Source organism: Xenopus tropicalis, chromosome 6 (genome assembly GCF_000004195.4).
Source record: "Xenopus tropicalis strain Nigerian chromosome 6, UCB_Xtro_10.0, whole genome shotgun sequence".
Classification (NCBI taxonomy): domain Eukaryota; kingdom Metazoa; phylum Chordata; class Amphibia; order Anura; family Pipidae; genus Xenopus; species Xenopus tropicalis.
In genome coordinates, this window is record NC_030682.2 from 131,791,474 (window position 1) to 131,817,365 (window position 25,892).

Sequence of the window (25,892 nt, forward strand, 5' to 3'; positions counted from 1 at the left end):
TGAGTGCCCACATTAGTGCATGAGTCCTGTTGTTTCTGATGATACTTAAAGGAGCTTGTACTATACTTAACTTGGTGCTATTTTCCTTGGTGAATGAAAAGGGAAAAATGACTGCCAAATCCACAAAATACAATGGTGTGTGCCTCCGGAGTAATAGAGTTTAGCTGTTGGTGTCTGAGCAAATCTAAAGGGCATGGCACATGGGCAGTTTTCTCCACTGGCGTATTAGATATGTCTGCTGTGGACAGGTGGTCTCCATTCAAGTCAGGATGGAAATACACAGGTGGAGAAAGCGTCTTGTGTGTCTTAATTTGGCTTTCTTATCTCTTCCCCTCTCATTTCCATGCCAGTTACAGACATTGCAGGCAGCTGTGTAATAGATGTATAAGGTGCCTAAAGTGCACCTATCACCAGAAAATTGCTTCCGTCACCAGTGGTGGCCCATTTCCCTGCCCTGTTACGTCATCAACCTGCCCCAAGTATTATCACAGCCGCCCCCCATCCCAAAGGCCAGAGAATACCCTGCCATAGACAATACTGAGAATTGCCTCTAGTAAAACATACGTAGAGACAATTATTAGTAAATGATTAGCATTGTCTATTTATGTAGTCACAACAAGTAGCTGCTACGAGTAGCTCTGTGTGTCTTCACCCTAATTGGGTGCCGCTGCGGTGGGCTCAACTCCACATGGGTGGGTAAAAAAACCTTGGTGACTGGTGTCTGAAAAATACACGCTGCACGCTGCACTGCATTCATTTCTTGTGTTCTACTGACAATATCCAAGTTTTAGTCTTGTCCTTTGAACCTCAAGTGGAAGGTCCTGCTTGACTTGGTCAAGGAATCATTTGTTTGTTGTTTGTGCCTTCCATGTAGCACGTGAGTTTTATGGTTGCTTAGTCAGTGACTCCCCTTTTTTGAAAGCTGGAAAGAGGCAGAAGAAGAAGGCAAATATAAAAAATAAAGGCCAATTGATAAGAATAGGGTATTTTATAAGGTGAACTTCCCCTTTAAAGTACCAATAGCCTGGCCAGTTTTAAGCTCCTCTGGGCTCAGTCACTTTACCCTGCAGTCCCATGGCATGCTTTAACCCCTCCAGGGGCTGAGAGTTATGTAAAGCAGCACATTCTGATGCACGTGGGGTACTAGCAGCGCCCAAGGGGTTAAAATGTGCTTGGTAAAAAAGGAAATGTATGAGCGACGGCTGCAATTAGACATGAATGCATCTAGCGGTAATTATCTGAGAACAGGAACCTAGAAATGCCGCTTCCCAGTTGCGCTTTGTAAGTTGAATAGCCCAAATCTGTGAATGAGTTCCTCCTAATAAGCCATTCACAGGGGCTCTTTTTGGTGGCAGGAAAAATGAATCCGATTTTGCACGTTGTCTCATCCTCCGTGCTTATAAATATCGCAGCCAGCGTTCTGCCTAGGAAACAATTAGACCTAATCTGTACAATAGAAAGTGTGGAGCTGCATTTAAAGGGACACAGTCACTAAAATCCTATTTATAAAGGCAAGTGGCTCAGTAGGTTTTTTCAACAGATTAGACGTTAGGGGTAATTCACAAACGCAAAATGGCAATGGTTTGCAAAGGTTTTTACCCTCATTTCCAGTGTCAGCGCCACCATCAGAGGGGAGAGGGGCAAAAGACAATGCAGAGAAGCTTGACAGGGGCAAACGGGCAAAAAACTTTGGGTAAATTCCACTGCCTTCAAATGAACTGACTGAATTATCCATTTTAACTGTTTATATGAACTGCTAACTATAGAGTAACATCAACTGTTTATATTGGAAGCTATTTTTTGAATTATATGAGCATCTCCTACATGAAGTTTCCAGCAGGGGAATGACTGGTTATTGGGCCCCACGTCAACATCATTGGGCCCCTGCACTTACACAATTTACGTAAAAAAACTTAGGTATAAACTTTACTGACTCTCAATTAAAAGACTGCCTAATGAGCACATTAATTAGTTTTACTGACTAGTTATTGTGTCCCACAGCAATATTTTCCGCTCCGCACTTACAACTTTAGCGTTGGAGCGGATCCAAAGGGGGCCGCATCGCTAGTATTATGCGTTCATGTGTTCATTGTATGGGGCGCCAAAGTTTCTGTCCAGCTTCATTGTTGTCTGAGTGGCTGAGGTGCCGCCCAAGGAGTTGCACCTGATGCAGCTAAACAAGCACAATTGCGGGTTCAGGTCACGACAATTTGGGTACAGTTGCATCCAGAGTTTAGGCTTGTGGGGCTTGTGGGGCAATGTGCGGTTTCTGGTGCTAATGATATTTGCAGGTCTGTTGTGCTTATTGACACAGCCCACAGAACCCTGGAATTACCACCAGTAGCTCCAGGGTTACCCTGCGTTATTAGGCGCACTTATGTGCCAGTGAACCTGGACCCCCTTTGTGACTCTGTATTTCTATGTTTGGCCTCCTTGTGTCCCCTTTTACATATTAACTCTTCCTTGAAAAGGATACCCACTCATAGATGGCCATCTAAACTCCTCCCTCAACTCCCCCAGAGCCACTGCTGTTATTTTGGGGGTCACTAACCTAGGTAACCATAAAGCAGATCAACTATAAGGGCAAGGGTACCCTAAGCGTTTTTTTTTTTACAGATGTGGAAGAAAATTATCTGCTCTATGTGTACACCCCCACAGCTCCATTGAAAGACCCTGCATAGGCCTATTTGGAGCTACACGGAGTGGATATGGGCATGAAAATGCATGGACGTTGCAGTGCCGATATTTGCTCCATGTAGCTCCACACTGGCCAGCGCCAAGCCTGTCAACCGTGGTGAGTGCATAAGAGCGGATATGCTTTCCCCTGCGTCTGTAAAAACCGCCTGCTCAGAAATGTAGTCAGTCTGCTTAGTATGCCCTTGCCCTAAGGCTTTAGATTTATTGTTACATTTTTTAAAAATTGCATAATGTTCTTTTCTATGGATCTTCCAACTGCTGACTGGTTGTAATCATGCCCTAGCAACCGCATAGCAGATGAAACTCCAAGCCAGAGATGGCCAATGGTTTTAGAATCCTGGTGTCTCCATTAGCCTAAAGGTTAATTTTAAAGACTACCCTTCAGTGTCGGACTGGCCCACCAGGATACCAGTGGGCCCTCTTGCTTCTAACTATTTGGCCAATTGAATGGTCATTCCCTATTTCTGCATGGGAAAAATAGATGGCAGGATAGAGAAAATAGACTTGGTAATAGAGAGGTTGAGGGAGGAAAAGAGGAATAATAGTTTAGAAAGTGGGCCTATGGTCCAAGGTTTTCTGGTGGGCCCCTGGCATTTCAGTCCAACACTGCTACCCTTATATAACAGTGGCCCATAGTGACTCTGAATGTGGCTGTTTGATGTGGCACTTGCATAGCAAGCCTTGGCTCTCTTGCTGTGTCAGTTGCCATTAGTTGCAGACCAGGCTCTATGTCTTTTCAGTGAAGAGATAGGGTCTATATGGATATACATTATATAAGATATATTGATGGGAACACCATATAAAGTAATTGCAGTTTTGGTCCGCGGATACCTGGGCTGGATTACCAGAGATTTAATGGGATATAAATATCAGTAGAGCTAAATTTGGCTGCACCAGATTACGACAATCAAGTCCTCCTTTCACTTCACTGCCTATATATTTATAGCATCAGCGAGGAGCTAATTTAGGCAGCCAGGCATTTACATGCTGCAGGGGGGGCGCCTCTCTGTATCCTTTCTTATGCTTTGTACTGGGAGAAAGACAAGTCCCTGCCTGGCAAAGGCACCGGCACGAGGAAAGGCAAAACCTCTATTGCTCTGCAGTGCACAAATGCATTATTGTCAGAACAGTTCTTTTAAGTATTTTGCACCTTTTTCATTATTGCCATATGGCACCTTCATTTTACTGTACCCCCCCTTCCTGCTTGTTCTATCTGACTAGTGCGTATTTTGGCCCAGGGCCACTGACTGGACCATTTTAGAGACAAGAAGCAGCTAATTTAGGTGTACCTAATGGATAATGAGTGGCCCCTCCTGGTATAGTCCCTGTTTAGGTCAGAGAATGATCCCGTGGTTGAGTTGTTGCTGTGCAAGATGAGAGTGGGTTGGTACAGGGAACAAGAAACACAGGTCTAAATGAATAAAATACAATCAGGAGGAAATATAAAGGTGGCCATACACAAGCAGGTTTCAGCTGTCAAATTGGGTCCTTCAGACTGATTTGGCAGCTTATCTGCCCGTGTATGGGAACCCCTGCTGGGCCTACCCGACCTACATCTGACTTGAAATTGGCCAGATTTTGGTCAGGCAGATTTGATTTTTCATAGGATCGTGGACCACATTGGCATGTTGATGCCGTCCTCAGTCTGATGGCACCAATGCCCACTTTTGTCATTCAATTGTTACCCCCTAGGGCTTGCTCACTGCATGTCACATAGGGCAGCAAAGACATATAAGCGAGTGCTTGGTGACACTAAGGGGTATATTTATCATCCTGTAAAAAAAGTGGAGTGAAGCATTACTGGTGATGTTGCCCAGGGCAACCAATCAGCAATTGGATTTCAACAGTTAGAAAACCAAAGCAAAGCATCCTGATTGGCTGCTAGGAGCAACATCACTGGTTATGTTTTACTCCACTTTCTACACAGCATAATAAATATACCCCTAAATTGTCTGGCTGTATAATATTGGTGTGTATCTGCTCCATGCCAAGGGCACAGTTGTGAGCCCATTTATAGGCCAAATGGCATAAAGACCCCATCAAGAGAAGCCAAGTCAGCAGCCACTGTGTCCATATAGGGACCCTTTATTGTGTATGGTGTAGAAAGTTCTGATCACATGTTCTTTCCCTTCTAGTCTGTACTCATCATACCTGATTCTACTTGGTACTGTGCATTCTGTTTTTTTTCCCCTTTATTAAAGGGACAGTGTACACTTATAACACTTTTGCTAAAAAAAATGGCGCACAATTAATCGAATTTGTGTTGAAAATGCATTCTGCCTATTCTTTAAATTAAAGAAGTTAAAGAACAGATGGTTTATCAGTCAACTGGTAATTAGTTTTATCTTTGCTCGTCAGAACCAGGGAATGACAGGAGGTACCAAGGGGAAATTAGTATACTTTTCATCTTTAGTTCCAGAAGTAACAAAAACTATAGATATTTCTTAATTAAAACAATAGGCAAGGAATATGTTCAGCACAAGCCCTATTCACTGAGCTCATGTTGAATGGGGTGTATACTGTCCCTTTAAGCAATTCATGTCATGTAAAGGCCTATGCTGGATAAACAGTAAGAGGGCATTCATTGGGGAAGTTTTCGTAGGTGTAACAGGATACATTGGTAACCCTACTGCATATCCCTCAAATTCCAGTCCAAGAATAATACTGGGGCTCACCGGCCAGTGAAATAAGATAAAATGATTTCTGAGCCTTATTTGCTTGTAATATTCTGTTACAGTGGTGCTTTTAGATTCTTCTATATATTATTTGATAGACTAGAAGCGTAGTTAGTGTATGCATGCCCCCTTGTAATTAAAAGCATATAGAGTAAGAGCGCCAGAGGGTGGGACATGGGGGCGCTCACGGTGGGCGCCTCTTCCTTGTGCTAACGTTGCTTGTCCTGCAGTAGAAACTGTTTGTGTTTTCGGTATGTGTTGCACTCAGCTGTGCAAACTTATCTTTTTAGGGTCAAAGAAGAACAAAAAGCCCAGCCGGCACAGTAAGTAAATGATCTTCACGGTGCACTAGGCTTGATTTCTGTTTTTATTTGCTGTGTTCTGCTTCCTGCAACTTTGATGGTCTTAGGTCAGAGATCTCCAGTTTGTGACTATTCAGTTACGGCTGATCTACAACTCCTTGTATAGGACAAAGAGTACGGCTAATGGACTATTGATTTCAGCAAGAGGTTGGGTAGGGTAGAGGGAACGCTTGGAGCTGATGCAGAGGCAGTGCATGCTTAGGGGCATGCTGGGAGTTGTAGTCCAATGCTGCAGAGTCACAGACTGAAGATCCCTGGTTTTAGGTGATGTTAATATGTAATAGGCTGCATCTAGTGTGCCATATGCTTCCTGATTGGCTTGTAAGACAGCTGCATGCAGCTTCTTACTTCATCCACGTTGGTTGGATGTAGTCTTCTCCTGCGTGCTTGTGGCCCAAGTTAAAGGAAACCTATAGCTAAACACAGGGTGCCCAGACATGAAGAGCGTTTGTGACATTCTCAAACCAGATAAGCATGAACTTGCCTGACCTGGATTTTAGTAGGTGGGAAGAAGTCAGCATTTCCTTTTCCATTAACCGCACCCCAGTGATCTCATACCGCTCTCCCTTGGGCGCAATGCTGGCTAATATAACACAACAGGAGGTCAGTGGGAGGTGATAAGAATAGCTGGAGACAGTCGGTCTAAGGCAGTAACTGCTAGCCACAAGGAATGAAACTGCAAGTCAGTAACAACTCTTAATATTCCTACAAAGGAATCATGAAGAAAATACAGGTATAGGGACTTTAGATATTTAAAGATCTGTCATGGGTACTCTTCTGTTATCCAGACCTGCCCAGCAGAAATCTAAAGGAACCACGTAAAGGGAAGTGGTTGTCTTTTTGGGTCAGGTTTTTGCAGTAAAATATTTGTAAGATGGGTTCATACACCCAAAATGACACTATGAAATCAAATGGGTTTCACAGTGGTTTTAGGATAATTCGAGACCAAGAGGCCCAATGTTTGGACCCAAATTTTGCTCTTCCTGATTTCCAATATGGGCCTCCATCAGTATCTACAGCATATAAGCATTCTCTCCAAATCTGTCCCCAGCCTGCCTATGCCCCCCAACCAAGGCAGTGAACCCCTTTAGGGGTGACACCCCACCGTTTGGGAAGCACAGGGTTTGGATAACAGAATAACTTCATCTTTATTATATTTGCGAATGTTCTCAAAAGATCTTTCATGCAGAAGCAACTTGTAATTTAGCTATAGCTTTTATGGTTAAACGTTGCTTTTCTTACATCCTTTCCTGGCTTATTGTTGCCGCTGACATCCCCATTGGCTACTAGCTTTTCTGCCTGTCCGTAGCGATTGGGTAAAACGGCGTGTGGGCCTCTGGCCATCTCTATTCATTGTTATACAGTCACGCATTATGTGCTTATTCAAACAGGTGGTTTCCCTTTAGTGGGATCACTGAGCTGGTTAATAACGTTCTTCAGCCACAGCCAAAAGAGCAAAATGAAAAGGAGCCGGAGATGTAAGTAAGCTGCTTTGTGTAGACTGAGTACAACCTGTAGCATTTAGGCATACTACCCGTTAGTATGTATAAAATGCTTATCCCTAGCTTACCCTGTATCATTTAGTTGCTCTTTGCTCCTTTTCTTTTGGATTTCCAGGACAGAAGTTCCATCCAAGCTGGCAATATTTAGACTCTTAACCAATCAAACAAGTTGAAAAATCCATTTGACTATTGACTACATTTAGTATTCCCCCCTTTTAGGCCATGCTGAGCTGGGGGCCATACTATGTAGTTATCAGGGCCCTCTCACCCAGGACGGAGAGAATAATATTATTATTATTTACATGTATTTTTTAAAACACTACCATAGCCCATTTCCTACCTGGGCCCCCTGGCCTGACTATACATTTCATCATGCCCCACTATGCCTAAAACATGCCCATGACCTGTGCAAACTCCACCAATTCGAATGCAAGCCCTGTCCCTATTTGCAGTACACAAATTGGACCTGTACATCTCTCAATGGGCTCTCAGCTACAGAGCCTCTGGCTGGGCTTTCCTCTCCCCCTATCCCATACTGATGGTGGTCCCAGGCCCAAGTATAAAAGCTATGTGTGCAGACTGGTGGCCAAATCTTTGTGCATTGGCCATATGTTTTCGGTATTGGCTATGGTTGTTCTCCAGACCGGACTGCACAAGCCCCTCATGTGATTTACCCATTGGGGGGGAAGCAGATCAAAGATCAGTTTCTTTCCTGACCCCTCTGTACTAGTGGTTCTCCCGCTGTATAGTCAGGCTGTATTGAGACAAACCTTTGTTAATAAAGAGTCACTTGGCAGAAAAGACCAACAAGACTTCTTGTTTGGGACCATATCATTCATATCATTTAATGTAAATGTTATATCCATTTAAATTATACACCCCCAAACAGAGCATGACTTTATTATTATTAAAAAGTCCCAATACCTTTTCCAGCATAAAAATTTTTTTTACCATAACTATAATGCCATTAGCTGGAGGGGCCAATCAGCCACTTGCATTTACATTTTATTGGCTGCTATAGCTAATTAGACCTGCTGTAAACTTTGTGACATTTATGAAATGATCTCTTGAACTGTAGCATGCAGCTGTGACATTTTAAGAATACTTTTCCATTGTGGGATATCATTTTATGATTTCTGAGTGTCCAATTCTAAACTGTTGTTATCTAAGCTCTGCAGGAATATATACAGTATGTGATAATATACCGCATAATGTGAATTGTAAGGATATTACATATTACTAGAGAATTCAATGAGCAGTTAAAAGTTGCAAAACCTGTAGATGCCCTTTATCATGGAACGTAAAGGTAGAACTGTAATAGCATCAGTGAATGCAATGCAGGTATTTATAAGTGATAAGAGACAGTATATATATATACATCTAATACACATGAGCCATAAATATCCTATAAATTATATCCTTATAAACAGCGCTTAGCGATGTCATAAGTTATAATTGGTGCTTAGTGATGTCATTCCTGCCATTTGACTCACTGAAACTTGTTTATTATAATAAATTATGTACCCCCCCTATTGTACAAATATGAGGATATTAGAAGTCACCTCGGAGTTCCATGACCTGTATAAAAGCAGGAATCCTTCATGGCCTTCATAGTCATGGAACTCCTCTGTGACTTATAATATCCTTATATTTTACAATAGGGGGTACATATTATTTTGTACTCCCTATGTACCCCCCCTCTTTCTCTCTCTCTCTCTCTCTCTCTCTCTCTCTCTCTCTCTCTCTCTATATATATATATATATATATATATATCATAAGTAACCACCCAACTGTTATGCTGGACACATGATTGGATAGCAGCATCCTTTTAGAAGGCCAATATACTTGTAGTATCTCTAGAAGGTAAAATTATAATAAAGAGGGAATAAGATTAAAATAAATATAGAATGGTACTTTCAAAGATGTTCCTATGTGAGAGTCAGTGTATTTGTGTGCTGTAGGAGTGCTGCAGCATATGGCTTTGCCAGATTGTGGATAGACAACTGTTTTTGCTGGGAAGCTCTCAGCGTCAACGAGAGAAGGGAAAGGAAAGAAGAAGCTGCTGGGAGCACACTCGTGTTATAGATTATGGACTAAAATAAAGGAACGGTGTGGCGCGGCCACTGTCTCGTGTTGGGATTGATTAAGAGCTTTCAGCATCTGTTAGTGTCAGTGTAGGTAGGACCTAACAAAGTACTCAATGAAAGAGACATCTGTTCTCAACAACCCTTAAATAAGGAAAGGCTTAGGAATAATAGCATCTTGTTACACTCTGTACTGTCTGGATAGGTCCCCAACTGAATATTCACAGCCTGCAAATGATACACGGAGGGGCTAAGTTCGACTGAACACGTCCTGCTCTGTTCTGCTGCCCGCCAGGTGCCCAGTGTCCTACAGCGCAGGGGCAAATACATACACAAACGAGCAAGGAAGTGATAGGATTTCATTGACATTTCGTAGCTCTCTCATGGTTTTGTGTTTGATTTGTTTATGTTGAGTGAATGTGTGTGGGTGCACAATGCAGCATATTATTTGTGTTAATTAACAGGTAAGACCTTGTGTGGCCTTCCAGTCATGGTTCATGAGTTTTGCTTTCCTCACATATTAGCAATAGAATAAAATGTCAAAACAGACTGGCATTTTCAGCAGAAGAAAGACCCAGTTTTGGCAGTGATCTCTGTAGGGGTTATAAACGATCTTCATGGGACTCTTACCAGGGCTGGACTTGTGGCAAGGCTACAAAGGCCCGGGCCTAGGGCACTGTAAAATAAGGGACATCATGGCGCCCAGCCGCAGCTGAATATTCCTCACATCTGGAGCACTAGGGACCGGGCACACAAGAAATTCTGAATCTACAAGTGCCCTGTCCCCTGTGCTCTGGACAGAAGGACATAGGATACCCATGCATGCAATACCATGGGAGGAGGGGGCAGGGGCGAGGTAGGACTCCGGCCTATGGGCACCCACAGGGGAAATGTAGCCCTGACTCTTGCTCCCTTTTTAGTTCCACAACTCATGCATGGTCACAACCCTGCCTTAAGCTGATCATATTTTCAAGGGGTAGGTTGACAGATGTTTCGATCTTTGCCCAGTTTAGCTACCCACGTGTTGACCCAGTCTGGGCCTTGGGCATCTAATTGAATGCGCTGCTGACTGTACCCACCTTAACTGATTCACAGATATCTGAACAAGCCTCAATTAGATATCCCTCATTAAGGGGCATCATTATTGTCCTGTTTTCACTAATAAAGCTGCCAGTTTGGGCCAAGATAGTGCCTTACAGCTCACACGCTCAGTAACTTATCTATACACAGTTCTTGCATGGCCATGTTTTCACCTCCTGCATTGTAGGTACAAATATAGCCATTTATCTGTGCCCTTGCACTATGTGTTCATAAATGGGAGAGTCTGACCTGTGATATATGAAAACAGAAATCATATGTAGTTCTTTTTTTGACTAAAGAAGCTTTAGTTGTTTTTTACATACTCCATTTCATTACATATTTGCAACACTTTAGTTTGCACCTTAGTGCTTATATTAAATGCACTGGTCTGCGTGTGCTCTGCAGTCCTTTGCTAAGTGCAGAACACAGCATTGATGGCCACAAGGAAGCCTTGGCTTTAGCCTCCACCTACGAACCATGCATTGCATGAGTGTGAGAAGCCCTAGTACACGTAGGCGACTAGTGAGGAGTAGGTGGAAGAATATTAAGTCGAAACCTGACCAAGACCCAACCTAATCCTTTTTTATATAACACACATTTAATATATATGTTATTGCCAATGAGCAGATATCATAAGTATCCACCCAACTGCAATCTGGGGCAAATGATTGGATTAGAAGTATCTTTTTTTCATTGAAGAAGCTGCAGTTTTATTTGCAGTTTCTTCCCATTCTCATTACATGTTTGCAACATTTAAGGGCTGTAGACAATTTCCAGCATCTGCAGAATGGCATTTCCTGGGTATTGATCCCCAAGCACTGCATGCAAAAGCACGACACCGGCAGGGAAGCAGAAAGTAATCAGTGTCACACGTCCAATCAGCACAAAATCAATGTCCCTTCATCTCCAGTCATCTCTGCTGTTAAAGAGTGTTATTGTACAAGTGGGCAATACTGGTTACTCCAGACATGGTACTGCCATTAAATCAATAGGTGCACATTTTGGAGTTAGTCTACATAATGGAAACACCAAGAAAATATGTCAATATTTGCTAACCAATAGTAAGATGGACCACAATTCTGTGTAGACTCTCAAGTTTGAGTCTTTCTAGTTGGACGTTGTATTTTTCTTTAAGAAGGAAAGTCCTTTGTGTTCTGATAGATGAATGGAGGGCATTGAGGGCATCTGATATAGGTGTTGGACTAGGGGTAGCCAGCAAAACATCTGCCTTGAAGACAATGTTAGATTTGAGGGTCATAGCTCTTTTTTCTCTTTGCATACCTTCTCTGCCTGTTACTAATTTAGCAGAGTCTCAAACAATATCCTTTATTGGTTGTGCCCCTGTGCCACATGGTCCGCATGTTCCACCTTCCTTACAAGTTTGGTGCCACTGGGGCGCTACATCAGAGGAGGTCTATATGCTGGGTGTACTCTATGGGATTTTCCCCTGGTCCCTGAGCTTGTCTTGGTCCCTTAATGATAGTGTCCCTTTAGGCCAGTGATCCCCAACCAGTGTCTCAAGAACAACATGTTACTCACCAACCCCTTGGAAGTTGCTCCCAATGGCCTCAAAGCAGGTGCCCATTTTTGAATTTCTAACAAGATTTGAAGGCATAAAGACCATAGGGTTGATTCACTGAAGTGTGCTAAGCATTATCGCATGCTTTTTTGCATTAAAATTGAAAGTATTGTCGCATATCGTGTGCGTTAAATAGCGTGCAACTGAATGCATTCATTTTAAAGCATTGCAGTAATTAATAATACTAACGAATGATTCACAAACACTTAGGGGCTGATTTACTAATCCACGAATCCGAATCCCGAATGGGAAAAAATCGGATTGGAAACGAACATTTTGCGACTTTTTTGTATTTTTTTCAATTTTTTCGTCACCGTCGCGACTTTTTCGTAGCCGTTACGACTTGCGCGAATTGTCGCGACTTTTGCATAGCCATTATGACTTTCGTGAATTGTCGCAACTTTTGCATAGCCATTGCGACTTTCGTGAATTGTCATTACGAAAAAAAACGCATTCGGACGCTTTTCGGACGTTCGTGGATTAGTAAATGTGCCCCTTAGACATGCTAAATATCGCATTAGTCTGTGCGAAAATTAACCCCTACTTGGGGCAGGCGGTAATTATAGAAAAGTACAGTTCATGAGCTTTTGGCAACACAATATGGACTTTGCAGTGGGATTTATTCAGTCTGTGTTGGAACCAGAGTGATGCAGCCGCCAGTTTGCAGGGAAATGGGCATTTTAAAAAAAAAGTAGTTTTACGAGCGTAATAGTGTGTATGGCTAATATGGCGTGCCCGCAATAAGTAACGCTTGTGCGTTAATTAGCGTGTGCGACAAGTAGCGAGCAGCGTTGCGTCAAATACCGCGCGAAAATTGTCTTCGTGACTTAAATAACGCAAACAGCATCGCATCTAAATTAACGCAAATATCCTTTTAGTGAATTGTGCGTTAAGACGCGAAAAATAGGACGGATAAAATTTTTATCGCACTTTAGTGAATCAACCCTCATGTGTACTGTCAAGCAGAGCCTCCTGTAGTCTGCCAGTCATCATTGGGCTATCTAATAACCAATCACAGCCCTTGCTGGCCATTCCCTAGGAAATTTTTTCATGCTTGCGTTGCTCCCCAACTTTTTTTTACATTTAAATGTTGCTCACGGGTAAAAAAGGTTGGGGACCTCTGCTTTAGGGTAATGGCACTTGTGACTCTTTCTGCACCGGCAGAAAAATTCAACCAGAAATCTGTCTGTGCCAGATTTCCACTGTAGTTGGTGGCAGGTAGCACAGGTGAGTTCAGATGTTTCTCCAATGTGTGGCCACAATTACGCTTGAAATATGAAAACAACAGAAAATATTACGTCCAAATTTGCACTTTGCACACTGCAAATGTAGTCAAAATGACCCCCTAAGGCAGAGATCCCCAACCTATTTTTTTTATTCATGAACTACACCTACAAGTAAAAAGTGTTGGTGAGCCACACAGGCATTAATAAACTTCTTTGAGAAGGCTAAATAAGGGCTCTGATTGGCTATTTGGTAGTCCCATGTGGCCTGCAGGAGGCTCTGCTTGGAGTAAAACTGTGTCTCTGTGTTTCCAAAACTTGTCTTCAAGCCAGAAATTTAAAAATTGGCACCTACTTTGAGGCCACTGGGAGCAACATCAAAGAGGGTGGTGAGGAACATGTTGCTCATGAACCACCGGTTGGGGATCACTGCCCTAAGGTGTGCCACAAGCCTTTATGTAGGGATAGCTTGGAGAGTTTTCTTCAATGAAGCCAAGTACAGTACAGAACGTAATGTTAGTAGAATGTAGAAAGTTTTTGTTGTTGCTGTTACAATAGAAAGCGTTCTTAGCTACACCCCTGGCATTCAGCCCATCATTTTTTGTATTCCTTTGATCTTTCCCATCTACTATAATACACAGTATGGCACACTTTCAAGACAGACACCTAAAAATAGCTGCCTCCCGAGCTGGCTGTTAAGTACATCGAAATATGATTACACTTAGGAAGAACCTCACTACAAGAGATAATGTTTCTGCCAAGTCGCTCCAATTACTTTCATTGCATGAGCCATCAAAATACAACATGTGTGCCTGACATATATACACTGCTGTGACGGAGGGGAAGTATTCCTAAACCGGGAAGCTAAATACATCCCTTGGGGGAAAAAATAGGATTTTAGCGTTTTCTGCTAATATAAAAAACAGGTCCGTGGCACCAGTCGGGTGTCGTTCTTAGAAACTAAACACCCCCTGACATCACTGTTTTGAGATTAGGATAAGTTCAGTCCACATGGCCTGCAACATTCATGAGGGGTTTACATTATTTAGGAACAAGGATCCTTTTACTCTGCCGTTGGGGCAGTGGTGCTACCTCGCGGCTTTCCTTTTTATTAAGGAAGAACATAGTCCAGAATATAAAAGGTCCAGTATAATTTATGATACTGTCTAACCCAGTTCATCTACAGAATATATTCTGCAAATTCTCCATAGACAAGATGATTGGTGCCATGTGGCACAGACTGGCACCTAGGAAAGCAGGGCCATCACATGGCTTTTTAATGACAGTTATAAACTTCTGACAAAAAAATACAGCAGAATTCCCAATGGTGAGTCGTTCATAGAGGATAACTGGGCCCAGGCATTATTGAAGTGCACAAAATAACAAAATATAAAAAAATGTAGCTTTTTCTACAAAATAAATGTACCACTTATTTCACAATATCCTCCAGTATATACTGGCTGCATACTTGTTGGTGGTTAGACTAACATGGGAATCCTCTGTGGTATTGGTGGGTGAGAGTTGGAAACCTGGTACTTATAGTCACAGAGCTTCCATCAAATGGTTTTAAAGAGGTTACAGTCCCACTTTGAATTAAAACACTAGTACACAAATCAAATTAGATAAAAAGAAGGAGGAATAGGCACCTAAGCCAACACATAACAAAAGCTTACTCACTGACTTACACAGACTATTTGAAGTAAAAGAACCCCCAGAGGCAAAGCATGAAGGTCAGTAAGACTTAGATTTCTGGTCAATGTTTATTTACTTTCTTGTTATTCCTGGATGCCCAGCCAGTTAATTATGATGACATTTTTCCATTCAGGGGTTTTTGAATTATGGCAGAATGACTGAAATGAGTTATATAAATATATACATACACAAGGCCTGCTGCCTGTCCATCTAGGAAGCTGGGGGCTACATGAGTAGTAATATATAGATAAACCTTATTCTCATCACCCCCATGGTAAAACTAAAAACAAAAAGTTGCACCCACAGTCTTTATATAGCCATCAAAGTAAGTAGAACAATACTCGAACATTTAACGTTCCTAATGGCAGCTTTAATTTATAATAACATTACAGAAGAAATTATTGCTTTAACAGTCATTCAGCCATTAAAATTAAGAATATTTATGACAGCCAGAACTACAAAGCATTTTAGGCTCTAGGAGAGTAAATAAGGCATTCTTCTAAGATCACACTCAGCCACTGTTCTTGAACCCCTAGGAGGAGCAAATCCACAGTTACATGTTACCTTTTTCCACTGGACTTAAATGACAAGGAAAGGTAAAAACTAAGTAAGCTGTATCAGAATACAGCCGTAAGCACTTACAGAACTGCTGCTCTGAGTCCTCTATCAAAAGAAACACAGCATTTATTTTCATCTTTTTTGTACAAATGTTCTTTGGTATCAGACTTCTTGCTCTCAGAAAAATCCTTCATGGCACGGCAGGAGTCTGCTCAGTTTGCTCCTTTCTACCTCTCCCCTTCCCTTCTCCTGTACCCCCACATATCAAAATTTGCTCCCCCTCCCATAAGAATTTGCTCCCCCTCCCATAAGAATTTGCTCCCCCTCCCATTAGAATTTGCTCCCCCTCCCTAATGTGCTGTGTAATCTTAGCTTACAGCAGCTAGAGCTGGGCTAAAATGGCAGCTGCTATCTTAAACAAACACAGGTAAAGCTTTCTACAGAATAAATATAGTGTTCTAGGTGGCACTATTGAGACTAATCTATTTGCAGTAAAATTCCAAAATGCCTTTCCTTCTCCTTTAAAACATATGAGTTCTGCTATGAAACCTAAAATATTTCCTCCACTGCCCAATTTTTTCACTCATTAGAGATCATTTACAACGTGCAGGTCAGAGTGCAAATAGCAAAAACAGAAACAACTCGCCATGTTCTTTGTACGTGTACTTTGCTTTGCACCGTGGGTGCATCCTGGTGTGACGAGACCTGCGCTACCACAATGAATACAGTTTGGCTGGGGTTTGGCAGCACTGTATTTATTAAGGCATGGGACACTTCATTCCCTCTACTGTCGTGATGATACTGTGTTTCATAGGCTGAAAGGAAAGGACCCTACAGCCATTTCATTAATGTAAGATTTTCCCCTTCCCACCACCATTTTGTAAGGAGATTTGAGGGATGCTTAGTTGTTTGGCAACATCCTGCACAGAATGAGGGCCTCTTGGGTCCATAATTGAATCAATCCCATCATCTGCTTCTGCTGAACCAGTTGCAAAAACAAACATTGCATCAGAATTTGTTATTGCTTCTTAATTGTCATTGACTGAGGGACCTCTGTTCTTTATTGTGTGGAACATTGTTGAACATTGTCTTTGTCTGCCTTGGGACTTGCCTAGAATAACATTTGTAAAAACACCTCTCTTTAATTATAAGTAGCTTTTATCAAAAGCTGTAAAGTAAGGACAGAGAACAAGACATATAGGCTTAGTCGATGGGAAGATCTCATAATCAAAGGGGGGGTTAAATGTTGCCTGATCATGTAAGTAGAATATAATGCAATTCATGTTTTAGAGAAGAGGTGGGGGCTCAGGTTCAGTCTGAAAGCCTGTTGGGTTCATGATTGGTTTGAATACTTGTTCTTCTAGATCAGTGATCCCCAACCAGTGGCACAGGAGCAACATTTTGCTCACCACCCCTTTTGATGTTGCTCCCAAAGTCCTTATATAAGTGCCCATTTTTAGCTTGGAGTTAATTGTTGAGACACAGTTTTACTCCAAGCAGACATACTATAGGCCAACAGTTCACATGGAGCTACCAAAAAGCCAATCACAGTTCCTGTATGGCACCCTCAAAGAACTTTTTTCATGCTAACGTGGCTCATGAGTGAAAAAAGGTTTGGGATCCATGTTCATAAAAGGCAACACTGAAGGAAGGAACACTTATAGGAGAAGGTTTGTTTAAATCACAGCCAGTGCTCCCTTCTGCCCCTGACCGGTGGTCTATGTGAGGGTTTTATACCTTGTGTAGGCTTGGGGTAGGCACATATGCAGTGCATTTCTAGAACTGCTATATTGTACATGTGCCCAACTAAGCCTACACAAGAAATACCTAACACAAGTTGTCTAATTCCAGGCAGTGTCATTCTGTGGCTACTACAGCAAATAAAGTGCTGTCTTGTATAAAAAAGGGCATTGACTCAAGGGATGAGAACATATTTTTGCCGCTTTATAGGTCCCTGGTAAGGCCTCACCTTGAGTATGCAGTGCAGTTTTGGGCTCCAGTCCTTAAGAAGGATATTAATGAGCTGGAGAGAGTGCAGAGACGTGCAACTAAACTGGTAAAGGGGATGGAAGATTTAAGCTATGAGGTTAGACTGTCGAGGTTGGGGTTGTTTTCTCTGGAAAAGAGGCGCTTGCGAGGGGACATGATTACTCTGTACAAGTACATTAGAGGGGATTATAGGCAGTTGGGGGATGTTCTTTTTTCCCATAAAAACAATCAGCGCACCAGAGGTCACCCGTATAGATTAGAGGAACAGAGCTTCCATTTGAAGCAGCGTAGGTGGTTTTTCACGGTGAGGGCAGTGAGGCTGTGGAATGCCCTTCCTAGTGATGTGGTAATGGCAGATTCTGTTAATGCCTTTAAGAGGGGCCTGGATGAGTTTTTGAACAAGCAGAATATCCAAGGCTATTGTGATACTAATATCTACAGTTAGTATTACTGGTTGTATATATATAGTTTATGTATGTGAGTGTATAGATTGGTTAGTATAGGTTGTGTGCTGGGTTTACTCGGATGGGTTGAACTTGATGGACAATGGTCTTTTTTCAACCCTATGTAACTATGTAACTATGTAACTATGGGAGATGAAAAAAGTTTGGGGGTGGCACAGTTCCTAGCAAGTTCCCTGGGCTCCCTAAGGGCTGCCTGACCAATTCCATATGTTTTAATGACTAGATTCTTACAGTAGCTTATCTAACACCATGTATAAGCATTCTCTTAAGATTTTTTTTGAAGGAGACCAAATGCTGGCCTACAAAGTGAGACTCGAACCCCTAATTTCTGAAAACCACAAGAAGAAATGATTTCTTTATATTTACAGACAGACTACTTGTGAATTCCGCTAGCAGTAGAGTAAATATGAGAAGCGCTTATTAGATTTGCATGTGTTTAGCAGTGCAACAAGAATGACTATACACAAGCTCAGTGTGACTTCCACCTTTTCATTGTAAGAAACGTGAAACAAGGTTTCTTCCCCGACTGTTCAAAATTGTAGTTTTTTGTTGCTCATTTTCTTCTCCTGGAAGCCGAAAGCTTTTGCTGGGAGTTGTGTTGGATAGAGATAGCCTCTAGTAACAGGACTACAATTGGTGTTAGGATTAAATGTTCTCTGCCTTATACAAATACAGTATTTTATTGCCCCATGGTGCTGAATTGTAGCAATATATTCATTAGCAATTGGGGAGCTGTACCTTTAAAAAGGTTCTAGAGCTTTTAAGCGTCAGCAAAACATTTGCCTCCGAAACTGAAGGAGATGATCTCACTTTAATGAAGTGTTTTTTTGTAATGCAAATGTTGTGTTTTTGAGTGTAATGTATTCTGATTGACTTTAGTTTGATCATTTGCTGCCCCCTCTGGCAGAGGATGGGATTTACATAAAAGATATATTGATAAGGCTATATCTGGTATCTGGTATGAATGTTGTGTGCAATAATTACTAGCCAAATACTTCTTCCCAATGGCAGACTGATTGATATTGATGGATAAATCAAATACTGCTTTCAGCTGCAATTACATATACATGTAACTTCCAGAGGAAACAACTGGAATCAGGCCCTGATTTATGGGAAGGCTGCAAATGCCTGGGCCAAGGATGGCATGATTTTTTAGGGACAACGTGATGCCCATCTCTGACTTAAAGCAACAAATGAATGAGCAAACCACGTCACACGTGGGGGCGGATGCTGAGTGGGTGCAAGTATATGAGTGAGGGGTGGGCTTTGGAAAACCACTCTGATTTAAAAGCTCATATCGGCTTCATGCATGTTTAAGTTTAGCTGTAGAGTAGCTCCCAGATGTTATCACCACCTAGGGTTGCCACAAAACTGTTATTAGACCGGCCTAGCCGAAAAGGCGCCAGCTAGGGCCAGTGCTGGTATTACAAATTTACCAGGCAGCCCACACATTTCCCCACCCCAAGCCGGACTGAAAGCTTAATAATTGCCTTCTGTACATCTCATTTTGTGTTATAATCCCGTGACAAGGAGCCAGAATGGGGGCATCCCAGCAGCAATTAGTAGAGATGTCAACTATCCCCATGTCATTAGTGCGATCATTATAGCCCTGATATATTTAAGCCTATTTAGAAAGAGCTAAATGCTAAAATGAAACAAGTTCTCAAAAATGCCCGGACATAATAGGGCTTATTGCCATCTCTGTACTAGGTGCATGGCCAGCCAAACAGGGCCCCCAGTAGCATTCTTGTAAGCAGTTGAACTCTTTAAGCTTCCTCCTAACCCATATAGACAATATACCATAATATACCAAAATGTATGGCAGCAAAGTGTTCCTCTGTATTACGCCCAGTCTTAGTAAGTCTTCAAGTAGACTTCAAAATCTTCTTGGAATGAACTAAAAGAGCGTCAAGATTTAATGGTGATTTTTCTGCCAGCCGTGCAACATTTTTTTCCTGCTCTGCAACCGAATCTTATCAGAAGCTTGTGATATCCTGAGTAGTAACAGGATATTTTGGGTTATCAGCTGGGAACAATATCATATGGTTGGTTGTATCAATGGTTTTATGTTTGCTTCATCAGACAAGTCTGAGCGAGACAGAGTCAAGGCTATGGTTGCTGTGGATACTCCATCTGATTATGTGATCATACGAGGAATGGATAATGCATGGATTTCAGTGGTAGCCAGGCTATCCGACAAGCTGGTAGATGACACATTAATTTGTATGGAATGAGGAAAAATCTTATTCCCTAATATATGTCATTTTAGAGGTAGACATGTAGGCCCAATCATAGTGCTTGCTCTGGTCAGGTACAATTATCATCTATATAATGCAATCAAACTTTGGCCCCATTTGGCCAAATTTTGATTGAACATTTTCACCATTATTTAGCCATCATTGTCTATAGGACTGGAATAGAAGGACAGAGATTTAAAAATTGTGGAACTGTCCCCCCTTAGGCTTTAAATGAAATGACGTTTGTGGTGGGCTCAGACTAAAGGCCAATTTGGGTGAGATTTATTTTAAATGCTTATTTGCTCTCCTAGATGTTCCTGGGACCAAACAAGAAGGCCAATTAGGTTAAGATCTGGAGTTAGGGTTGCTACCTGTCTGGTTTTGACCTGGACAGCCTGGCTTTTGGAGGTGCTGTCTGGGTCAAAACTGCCTGCCTGTTTTGCCAAAAACAGAAAATGCAGACAGGACTCTCCCTGATTTACACAGTGATTGGGCAATAGCCAATCACCACTTTATAGCTCTTCCTCTGCCCTCATGGTCCTGCCCCCAACATAACCCGTGACATTGCTGCTCTGTCCCCATAACATTACTGCTCACCTCCCTGCCTGTAGCACTCAGAGCCAAAAGGTGGTAACCCTATCTGGGATGGACCCATATTTGCTATGGTCATGGAAACTGTACTGGGGTCATTATATATTGTATTGTTAGAGGGGGTGATTAGTGGACATTCTCTGCAAGTACATTCATTTTCTTTTTTTTGAAACAGGGGTTTTTAGTTACAAAGTTATGATCATAATATTGCCATACTAGTTAGGTCTTAGCCTGACTTTATTTGGCTTAAAGGAATACCGTGATAGGAAAACATGTTTTTTTTCAAAATGCATCAATTAATAGCGCTTCTCCAGCAGCATCCTGCATTGTAATTTGGCATTGTAATTTGCAAATAGATTTTTTTTTAATTTAAGTTTGAAATTTCACATGGGGCTAGCCATGTTCTTCATTTCCCAGGGTGCCACAGCCATGTGACCTGTCCTCTGATAAACTTCAATCACACTTTACTGTTGTGCTGCAAGTTGGAGTGATATCCCCCTCCCAGCAGCCGATCAGCAGAACAATGGGAAGGGAGCAAGATAGCAGCTCCCAGTAGGTATCAGAATAGCACTCAATAGTAAGAAATCCAAGTCCGGCTTGGGACTCCTCCAGTTACATGGGAGTAGGAGAAACAATAGGTTAGCTGAAAGCAGTTCTAATGTGTAGCGCTGGCTGAAAGCTCAGACTCAGGCACAATGCACTGAGATGGCGCCTACACACCAATATTACAGCTACAAAAAATAAGAATAAAATTTTAAATGGTAGAGTGAATTATTTGCTATGTAAACAATGTAATTTAGAAATAAGTAAAAAGAAATAAGTACCCCATAAAAATCATGACAGAATCCCTTTAACGAGAGACAAATTTCAGTCATGTTCAAGACAAGGCCGGTTGCAAGGAAAAGGCTTTAATGAGCTGCTTAATAACCTTAACCATCAAAGAAATTCAACATTCTTACAATAGAACGTTCTATCAGAACCCCTTGTATTGTACAATCCCAGCCATGCCCACCACCAGCAGAGCTGAGTCTTATTCTATAACCATGGAACAGACATTTTCACTCTTTTTTTTATTATTCCAACACAATCTCATCCCATTATCTTCATCACCTTTGTGGTTTCCCGTTTGAATTTTACCAGCGTCCTGAGGGGCTTTAATGTGAAAGTTTGAAACGCACAAACACAAACATATTGCAGCAAACTGCTCTTGGCCTCTCCATTTGATCCAGATTCCATTGGCCTCGGACTTCATGGCGAGACTGTGATGTGGCCACAAAAGGTGTAAAATAAAAAAAAAAAAAACCTTTGACAGGGTAATTGAGTCCAATTCGTTCTGTTTTTTTTACTTTTTTTCTTTGAAATTCAGCAGCGGGTTCAGTTTTATTGGATATAATGTGAAATGTAAAACAAAAACTAAACGGAGAGAATCATGAACTGCCTGGTTTGAGTCTTAAGTAGAATAAAACCTTTGTCCGTTACCTGTATACACGGGCTTATTTACATCAGCATGGCAACAGTTGCTAAGGTAGGAAAGGGCAGGCATTCATCATTTTTAGCTCTTTGCCTGCTGTTGTTCACACAGAGGTCTATTTATTAAAGCGCATTCAAATTTTCAGTTGTTGAAATGAATGGGCCCCCAATGTCTGCCCAAGCTGATTTCTCTTGTGGTGGCCGGTGTTATTGGTGTAGGAACTATTGTCAGCGCTAATGGCAAGTTGGGAGTTTTGTGGTGGTGATTTAGGTCACCAGAATAACTATTGTCCTACTGCAAAAGGCAACACTATTAAATAGCAATACAGATGTGGAGGTCTATTACCTGGAAGCCAGAAAGTTCCAAATGATGGACCTTTTTTTTTAATAATAATAAAAAAGTACTTTGTATACCTGCCACTCTGGTTGTCCAGAGGTTAAAGGGGAAGGAAAGTAAAAACTTAGTAAGCTTTATCAGAAAGGTCTATGTAAATACAGCCATAAGCACTCACAGTAACGCTGCACTGAGTCCTCTGTCAAAAGAAACACAGGATTTCTTGTCTATTTTTTTGTAAACATGTTGTTTGGGTGTCTGACTTCCTCTCACAGAAACATCCTTAATTCCTGTGGCCAGAGTCTGCGCAGCTCTCTCCTCTCTCCTCTCCTGCTCCCCCCTCCCATAAGAATGCTAAGAACCCCCCCTCCCCTTAGGAATGTGTGATCTGAGCTATAAGGGCTAGAGCTGCAAACGGGAAGCTATTTAAAATGGCAACTGCTATCTTAAGCAAATGGAGAAAGCTTCTAGAATGGTTTCTGCAGAATAAATATATTGTTCTAGGTGGCACTAATGTGGCGAATCTATTGGCAGTAAAATGCCAAAATGACTTTCCTTCTCCTTTAATAGTAAGGCTTCAGCATCACCTTAATCACTTAGATTTCCTTCTCCTCCTGTAACTCACTCAGCCCCCTCCCTCAGGAATTTGCTTTGATTTCTGGCTTGTGGGCATGCTCAGTTGTTCTAAACTCAGATTACTAAACACCCCCCCCCCCCCCAGTCTAGCAGCCAGTGAAGAGATGGCATTGCTGGTTCCCATAGAAACTCAGCTCTAGCTGTCTGCTTCAATTTTTTTCTCCTAACCTCAGGCCTGGATTTGTGGCGAGGCCACAAAGGCCCGGGCCTAGGGTGGCACAAGCATAGAGGCGGCACTCCGCCCCGCTGCAGGCAAATTTTAACATTTTGCTCCCATACGGAGCAATGGGGAACTCTCCCCACTGCTCCGTATGGGAGATTCAACTTTGGCGCTTGCGCATGCGCGTTCGCTCACCAGGACTCATTTATAAACACTGGGCAAATTTGCACTTGGGAATTTACCCAGAGCAACCAGTAAGTTAATATCTTTTCAAGGTGGGGTTCACGCATGCGTATTGGCGCGGCGGGGGGGATAGGGGTTGCCAAATGGGGGCGGCCTCGGGGCGTCCCCACTACAAATCCGGCGCTGCCTAACCTCCTCTCCTGAGCTCAGCTCAAACAAAGCAGAATTTTTATCAGAGACAGTTGTGCCTGTGTGAGCCTGTATTCTTGATGAAATGTAGGCTGAATAAGGGTCTGTGTGTGCCGTTTGCAGATTTAAATGTATCTGATTATGTATCAGAGGAAAAATGGCCACTGGGTGAAAGCTGCTATTTGCTTTAGGAAAATGTGATGGTGCTGGCAAACGGAGGGGATATATGCAATACGAATGATGCCATTTGGGAGGGGGAGATGTGCCCAACTATTATACATTGTAGGCAAATGTAGGCTTTACATGTTCTTTAAAGGAAAACTATACCCCAAACAATGTAGGTCTCTATAAAAATATATTGCATAAACAAGCTCATATGTGCTTTATCTAAAAAAAACATTTTCATAAAAATATACTTTTTTAGTAGCATGTGTTATTGAGTACTCCTGTTAGGTCCCATCAGCCAATAAATGGAATTCTGCCTTTTGCTCCCACACTACTTCCTGTTACAGTTAGAGCTGCATTATTTCCATCAGCTGATCTCTGAGGGAGCACACAGCCCATCCCTAAATAGTAAAAAAGCAATATTTACTGATATAAATTTTCCAGTTTGGCAAGATTTTTTAATAGCCTACTAAATATGATATAAACTGCCTGTTGGTTTAGTATTCATTCTAGGGGTATAGTTTTCCTTCAAGGTATGAAGATCCAAATGACAGAAAGTCCCCTGGAAATCTTAGGTTCCTAGGTCCCAAGCATTCTAGATAACAGGTCCTATACCTGTAGTAGTAATTATTACTACTAATGCATGGGCAAATGAATTATGGGAAATCAATATTAGTTATCAATTATTTTATTTCATATAAGTTATTGTCACATTGCACATGTATCGCATACATCACTTCTCACCCAATAGACAGTTTTGTGGCATTATTCCATGTGACAGCACTCTAAAGGTCCCCATACATGTTAAGATCCACTCGCTTGGAGTGCCAAACGAGCGGATCTTCTCCCGATATACCTAGCTAGGGGTGGGCGATATCGGAAAAATTTCTAATTTGTTTGGCCCTGGGGCCAAACAATCGAATTATAACGGGAGCAATGGGGACCGCATCAATGAGCCGATGTAGTCCCCGATCCAACTGAATCTTTTAACCTGCCCGATCGATATCTGGCCAATTTCAGTCGGGCATGCCCCTCGTTCCTGCCCCATACACGGGCCGATAAGCTGCCGAATAGATCCAAGGGACAGATATTGGCAGTTACAGCCGTGTATGGCCACCTTAAGGGTGGTGCCAATTTGGCACGGCAAGGAGATCACTGGGGCTAGACATTAGCAGATGCCATAATCCTTACTGAACTCTTAGGTGAAACAGAGGAACAAATAAACTGCAATGAAAGTTAAAACTCAAATAAATGTCTATTTAAGGCAGTGGTTCTCAACCTTCCTAATGCCGCAACCCTTTAATACAGTTGTGGTGACCCCCAACCATAACATTATTCCTAACACCGTCGAAAATATGTCTTAGGCGACCCCTGTGAAAGGGGTCCCGACCCACAGGTTGAGAACCACTGATTTAAGGGGAGGAGGTGACTGCACCTCTTGGCACTGGGTGCTGCTGCCTTCTTGGATCACCTTCCCTGAAGTTTCCTGGGCTGGTTTCCCTTGCAGTGTCTTTGTCTGGGTGACTGATACATTTTCAGATATGTTAGGTGCTACTCACTTGGTTGTGCCCTGCGCCTATTGCGATCAGCTATCTTTCCCCACCTCACCACTACCCTGGGAAAAAAAGGAATAGAGAGACTCATTCCAGCAAATTATCATTCGTTTTAAATAGCCAAGAGGAGTTTAGTGCCGCAGTAACGCAGCGCTTTCCTTATGCAACAGCATCGTCATTTACTTTTAATTTCACACGCAGCGACGAATAAACAAAAGCTGCTCTGTCAATTATGCATCAAACAGAGCTCAGGAAGCCACATATTAATTATGACCTTTTGCCTGGGGAGAGCGGAGATGGATTATTTATCATTTAGCCTTTGGATTAGGAATCGGCACAGAAAGGAAAGCGAAACGCGAGGAGGCATTAAATAAGAGCTCACCCTTGGCAGGTTAGAGGTGCCATTCCGCTCAGCAGGCACTAAATTCTAGCACTGGGTTAGGTTTCTTTGTGAATTCTGTCCAATAG

The 25,892-nt window shown here is 42.2% G+C and overlaps 1 protein-coding gene across 32 annotated transcripts in view; it reads left to right on the top strand.

Moving 5' to 3' along the window:
* The window catches only part of rims2 (regulating synaptic membrane exocytosis 2), a 336,201-nt gene that overhangs the window by 25,377 nt on the left and 284,932 nt on the right, over nucleotides 1-25,892 (top strand). For 22 of the 32 annotated variants that reach the window (XM_031903571.1, XM_031903547.1, XM_031903548.1 and 19 more), the window contains exons 2-3: nucleotides 5,663-5,695; nucleotides 7,126-7,212. The exons of the other annotated variants lie outside the window; for them this stretch is intronic. In XM_031903571.1, coding sequence (XP_031759431.1) covers nucleotides 5,663-5,695; nucleotides 7,126-7,212 — 120 coding nt within the window. The remainder of the gene's footprint in view (nucleotides 1-5,662; nucleotides 5,696-7,125; nucleotides 7,213-25,892) is intronic. 32 annotated transcript variants of the gene reach the window in all.